At 30.1% G+C, this 7,014-nt stretch overlaps 1 protein-coding gene across 1 annotated transcript; it reads left to right on the top strand.

Annotated features, from left to right (window-relative positions):
• Window positions 1-2,071: 2,071 nt before the first annotated feature.
• Window positions 2,072-3,541, top strand: LOC130946549 (uncharacterized). The gene is made up of 3 exons (XM_057875324.1): window positions 2,072-2,191; window positions 2,752-2,807; window positions 3,214-3,541. Exons 1-3 carry the CDS (start codon window positions 2,125-2,127, stop codon window positions 3,325-3,327), a joined length of 237 nt encoding a protein of 78 aa, XP_057731307.1. The 5' UTR covers window positions 2,072-2,124; the 3' UTR covers window positions 3,328-3,541.
• Window positions 3,542-7,014: the final 3,473 nt, after the last annotated feature.

Consider the following 7,014-nt stretch of genomic DNA (forward strand, 5'->3'; position numbering starts at 1 on the left):
TATTTCCATCTATGAAATGAATTGTGACCAAATGCAGTTTTCTCTCTCTATCTCTCGTTGGCTTTCATAGAACAGTGTCACACACAAATATGATATTATAGACTTGCATTGGTGGTGATAATAAGAAAATAAAAAATGTTATTTGTATACTAATATCAATTATTAAAATTAGTTATTATGTATTTATATATAAATATATATGTTATTTAATTCATTTTAAATATGTATTTTATATTTTAACATATATTTTATATTGATAACTGATTTTGGTAACTAATTTTAGTGTACATCTAGTATGGTTGTAAGAAAATAATGCTCATCATGCAACAATACACGAATAAAATTGCCAACCTTAAGATCTGTGGCCACATACCGACACTTCATTCTCACAAATTCTATCATGAGAATTGACAATCAAACCCCTTTAATAAAATCATAATATATTCAAGAATACTATGAGTTTGGTTTTTGGTATATTCCATTTATTGGCATGAGATTAATTAGTATAAGGGCTTACGGAGAATGCACAAGTTGCATAAGATAGAGGGAAGGTTAAAAGGCCAAATCACAATTTCTAAATTTTTTAAAATCTATGTTAAACAAGATGCCATGAAAAATATTCCTTTGGACCATTGAAGACAAAACCAAGATATGCACATAAAGGGCAAATATCAAAGTTGCATTTGCCATGTGAGGAAATACCTACTTATGAGATTAGGTAAATTATATATATCTTGCTGATACTTTTATGAAAATTTTATAATTATTTTTATATGAAGATTTTTTTTATCATTGAATAATGAATTATAGTGTTTAATTTTGTCGTGTTATAAAAGCGTTAACTTTATTTGATAATGTTATTCTTTTAAAATTGTTAATTTTTTTTCTTCTATAAATCACACTTTTAAAGTGTGGCTAAACAAATATTTTTATGAGAAAATTTTAAAAATATCTTCATTAGAATGGATGTCTAGTTGTATATTTATGGGGGCACTATTAGTTGAAAATTAGGTACAGCTCTTATGACAACTATAATAAATGCATATTTAATTTGCATCAAATAATAGAATTTAGATTATCTAAAATGAGAAAGTAAATAAAGTAATAAAGTGAGAAGGTTAATCAACATTAAATTTATAACTTCTATAAGATATATATTATACTATCTTAATTTAAGAATGATTAACTTCACTTTATTACTTTACAAATTTTTTCATTTTAGAGGATCTTAATCTCAAATAACATGATAATCAAAAGCTTCCATGACTTGCATTTCCAACAACATGAATTTGTATTGCCAAAAACAGATACAAAAGGCAAAGGGTCCCTTATGGCCATTATTACCAACATTTTTAATTGTCTCTTAGAAGATGATTAACTTGCTCTAATGAAGGATTAAACTATTAAAGATGTTCCCCTATAAAATCATGATTCTTTTTGGTAGTGCACATAGACGCACTAAGGGGAATTTCCGCAATGTATTTGAATTAATCGGTTGTAGCCCACTCTCTATGTCTGTCTCCATCCATTGACTAAAGTCCAAATAATAAGAGGACCAAAAGCCACCATTTTGCACTCATCTCTAAAGTGGTTATTGTTGGTACCACGGAAAAAGAATTCAAATCCACCACAATGTTTTACCTCCTAATTCCCATCTCAATATGGAGTAATGAATTGTGTATTGAAACGAAATTTGTTAACTATGCCACATGGTATCAACAAGGAATTAAAATGAAAGTTGACTTGGGAAATTAAAAAGGTGGACAAAGCTATAAGTGGTTAATTATATATGATATGATTTTGTGCCATGCAGGGAAAAATGTAAGTATTGTCCACATGCAAACAATTTTGCTGTTTAGAATGAATTATTTAATATACAAGGAAAGTCATATTCAAAAATGAATAGTGAAGTTGACTTATAAGAGTGATGGGGGCTAAAGCCTAAAAAAAGTTATTGCATTTCATCATAACAATGTTGCTATTTGGTGGGGTACACCATGACAATGCAACACCTCTCCTAAGTCCTAACACCAACTTTAAAAGGGGGGTTTGCACTTCCTTTCATTCATGCCAAGGCACGTATAGGCTTCGCTTTTGGAACCTCATTTTTACTTATCACTTGCCATGCCCCTCATCAACCTCAAGCCTTTCCTTCTACTTCTTCTCTTCCTCTCCATTCCATTCTCTTCAGGTTAGTAACTTTATTATATTCTCTTAACTCTGCGGTTTGTTTAGAGAAACAAGACATTTAAATAGGAACATAGAATCGTATTTAACAGACAAGACATGAAAATAGACATTGTGTCTAAAAATATTGATTTAGTATATTTTATGTTCATTTTAATAGAAAAGACACAGAGACGGACACAACTTTTTTTTTTGTTATTCGTATTAATTTTTCATAATTATACTTTTTATTATTATATTTTTTTCTCAAAATTTTTGAATAAATAAAATGAGAATAGATAAAATTTTCATAATTTGTTCTACTTTATCACCAAACAGAATATAAAACCACTAAATTTTGTGTATTTGTCTTTTATGTCTTGTTGTTCTCAGTGTCATGTCTTGTCTTATTTTCAAAAATAAACGTAGTTCAATATTTTCTATCACATCTCAATAGTGAATTTTACTATATTAATTTACCGGTTATTAGACTCATTTTTTCACTTTAAAAAAACTTGATCAACAATAATATAATATTGTTTAATCTATGTAATCGATTTTATTCAGAGATATTCCTTCTTTCAGGTTTGGTTGAAGGGTTTAGGGATAACATGTATCCTACTCATCATGTACTTTACAAGGTATTCTATTATCTCTTCTATCTCTCTTATTTGAGTTATTTATAAATGGAAAATGTTTTAATTTATTTAGAGTCGTTAAAAAAATTATCAGAATTGCTTAAAAAAATGTAACAAAAACACTCTAACTAAACTTTTTTGAAAATCATTCATAACTTGTGCCAAATTATTCGAAAGCTGTGTAGAAGTGTTATTTTCAATAATGTCATAATGAAGAATAAATTAAACCGTTTGAGTTAGAAACTTAGAATACTGGAGATAAAATATCTCCATAAAGTAAATATAGAGGATATGCTTGGAATTCAATAATGCTAGTTATATAATAAAAAATTGAAAAACTTGTATTATGTTTGATGTTTAGATAGTGTTGATCTTTTAACTAATTAGTAAGTGCTTTTTCATTACGAAGGATGGTGGCATGAACATGAAATCAAGGAAACTGTTTTCCCATGAATTTGTGTTGGATTACGATGAAGCAGGAGCAAATCCAAAGCACACAAAGAAGCCTGGCAAGGGCCCTTGAATAATAATGAATATGATACTTTTTTTAGTACAACCCTAATGATCACATATAATATATAATAATAAAAGTTATGATAATAATCCTATAGCCCTTATTTCAAAATGTTTTGTTAATGTATAATGAGACATATGATATATTTATTATAGACCCCCGGGACTACTACTTGTGTGAATTTAGTGACTTACTATGAGACAATAAAGTTTTTGATATCTTATTATATGTGTAATTGGACCATATATGTTGCATATTTATGGACCATTAAGTGCTGTGGTAGTAATTAAGTTGAAAGAAAAAGAATAGTCTTGCCATTTATTAACTTGCAATAAACCATGCCTAAGTTTATCTCCCTTTTCACAAATTAAATAGAAAACCAATAAAATTTAGGGTCTATTGGGATAGATTTATAAGTATTTTTTTAATTTTAAATTTATAAAAATGTATAATATTAATGTCTGGTACAATTTTTAATATTAAATTGTAACTTTTTAAAAAGTTATTTAAATATTTATAAAAAAGTTAAAAAATGACTTCTTTCATAACAAATAACTTTTTAGGCCCAGTTTGGGTAAATAATTTAATTAAGTTCCTTTTAAAAAAATAGTTTAAACAATAAATGACTATATTAAAAGTAACTTATTGTTGTGATAAGCATGGGTGAATGCCCATTTAATGAATTGTGACTTCCTTCACAATTTGGACTGCCAACCTTTTCGATAAAGAATTTGGTTTTATTAAGAGAAGACCATATTTAATTACCTTTGAAAACACAAATTTTATGTGCCTATGAATAAGAGTATCATATGAAGCAATTGACACACATCAATAAACAGTCAATAACAACGTTCTCTCTCTCTTATATTCTCTCTCTTTTTTTATTTTACCAGTATTTTAAATACTTCTTTCTCTTACTCTTTATATATAATATTAGTAAATATATTAATCATCTCTATTATATTGAGATAGTAATTGTGGTGAATATTGTTATCTAATTATACTTTCTTATTTTATATTACATCTTCCTTATTTATTTTTTATTTGGTTATTTTACAACACGTTATCAGCACGAAACTCTAACGAAATTTTAGGAAGACTACAGGTAACAAATTTTCATTATGTCGAAACTCTCTCATCTTGAATATAATGCTTTTGATATATTTGGAAATAATTATTTATCATGGATATAGATGCTGAAATCCATCTTGATTCAATGGATCCTGGAGATACCATTGAGGCCGAAAATAATACATCCCAGAAGGATATAGCCAAAGCCATGATTTTCCTTCATCGTCATCTTGACGTATGATTAAAAAATGAATATCCCACATTAAAAGATCCTGTAGATCTGTGGAAAGACCTTGAAGAAAGGTACAATCATCAAAAGACGGTGATATCTCCTCAAACCCGATATGTTAGAAAAAAAAACTTTCTCGACCTTCAATGCCTCGAATGTGCTCCTGCAGTAGCAATCGAGAAAAAAGATTTAAAAATTTTTGAACTAATCTCTTGCTTTCTTGTTGATGAATGCAACAATGAGTTGCTCTTAACAAATCATGAAGTGCGCCCAGCTAGTGCCGCCCCATTTCCTGAAGTAAATGTGGTAAATCATTACCCCAGAAGAGGTAAATGGAAAAGTTTTAGTAGCGAGAAAAATTATGGAAGGAAAAGAAATTATGTTCACAAAAAAAGATCTCATAAGAAGTGGGATAAAAAAGAAACAATGGGCAAAGTATATCAATTGAGGATAAATGCTTTCGTTGTAGTAGAAAGGGCCATTGGTCACGTACATGTCGAACTCTAAGGCACCTAATTAATCTTTATCAAGCATCATTGAAAAAGGATGACAAAGAAAAGGAAACAAATTTTGTTTCAAATGATGAAAATTTCACCACTCATTATAATGTATCTAATTTCTTTGAGGATCCTGAATGAAATATTGACTATTTGATCAATGATGGAATAGTTTAATATGTGTGTTTATTAAGTATTCATGTGAATAATTTTACTGTGCATGTACTTCTACTCATTTTATTATTATTAACATTTGTTTTTGAAGAAAAATGGCAAGGACATATTTTTAAGATATTTGCCTTGCGGATAGTGCAAGTTCGCACACTATTCTTAAAAGTACTATATATTTTACCCATCTTGTGCCAAAAGAAGAACATGTTAATACTATTATTGGCTCAGGCAATGTGATAGAAGGCTCCGGAAGAGCTACAATTTTGTTTTCTGGAGGAACAAAAATTGTAATAAATAATGCACTATTATCTACCAAGTCTCTGAGGAACTTGTTGAGTTTCAAAGATATTCGCAGAAATGGTCAAATGGATATCATATTGAAACAATGAATGAGGAAAATCATGAGTATTTATGTATCACAACTCATGATTTAAATAAAAATATTATATTAGAAAAGTTACCCTCACTTTCATGTGGGTTGTATTATACCAAGATTAGTGCAATTGAATCACATGCCATTGTAAACCAAAAGTTTACTAGCCCAAATGAATTTATAACTTGGCATGATAGATTGGGTCATCCGGAAACAACCATGATGAAGAGAATTATTGAAAACTCTCATGGACATTCACTAAAGAACCAGAAGATTCTTAAAACTAGTGAATTTTGTTGTGCTGCATGTTCTCAGGGAAAGTTAATTTTAAGGCCATCACCAGTAAAGATTGGATTTGAGTCCCTGAATTCCTAGAAAGGATTCAAGGTGATATATGTGGATCTATTCATCCACCATGTGGATCTTTTAGATATTTTATGGTCTTGATAGACGCATCTTCGAGATGGTCATATGTGTGCTTATTATCTTCTCGCAACATGGCGTTTGCGAGATTACTGTCTCAAATTATTCAATTAAAAGCACAATTTCCAGAAAATTCAATCACAGCAATTCGTCTTGATAATGCTTGTGAATTTACTTCCCAAAATTTTGATGCTTATTGTATGGCTAATGGAATAAGTATTGAACATCCAATAGCTTATGTTCACACACAAAATGGGTTAGCAGAATCACTTATTAAGCGCCTCCAATTAATTGCTAGACCCTTGCTTATGAGAACAAATCTCCCAACCTCGGTTTGGGGGCATGCTATTTTACATGCCGCAGCACTTATTCGTTTGGGGCTAACGAGTTACCATCAGTTCTCTCCTGTGCAATTAGCTTTTGGCCAGCAGCCAAATATTTCCCATTTAAGAATATTTGGGTGTGCAATATATGTTCCCATTGCACCACCTAGTCATACCAAAATGGGACCCCAAAAAAAATTGGGGATATATGTTGGATATGATTATCCCTTTATAGTGAGGTATCTTGAGATACAAACTGGAGATATATTTAAAGCCCGGTTTGTGGATTGTCATTTTGATGAATCAAAATTTCCAACATTAGGGGGAGAGAATAAGCTTCCTGAAAAGGAACTTAATTGGAATGCATCATCGTTGATGCATTTAGATCCTCGATCAGGGTAATGAGAACTAGAAGTTCAAAAGATTATACATTTGCAAAGAATAGCAAATGAATTTTCCTGATGCATTTTCCGATACAAAGAGAATAACTAAATCTTATATACCATCGGAAAATGCCTCAATTCGAATTGATGTCCCAGTAGAACAAGTAGCCACTGAAACAAATTCACGCCAAAAGCGTGGCAGGCCTGTCGGTTCCAAAGACAAAAA

The sequence above is a fragment of the Arachis stenosperma genome, chromosome 8, assembly GCF_014773155.1.
Source record: "Arachis stenosperma cultivar V10309 chromosome 8, arast.V10309.gnm1.PFL2, whole genome shotgun sequence".
NCBI classification, from domain to species: domain Eukaryota; kingdom Viridiplantae; phylum Streptophyta; class Magnoliopsida; order Fabales; family Fabaceae; genus Arachis; species Arachis stenosperma.

Coding starts and splice junctions, on each gene's coding strand:
- LOC130946549 (XM_057875324.1), top strand. CDS start 2,125: ATGCCCCTCATCAACCTCAAGCCTTTCCTTCTACTTCTTCTCTTCCTC. Junction 2,192..2,751: donor CTCCATTCCATTCTCTTCAG/GTTAGTAACTTT, acceptor TCCTTCTTTCAG/GTTTGGTTGAAGGGTTTAGG. Junction 2,808..3,213: donor CTCATCATGTACTTTACAAG/GTATTCTATTAT, acceptor TTCATTACGAAG/GATGGTGGCATGAACATGAA.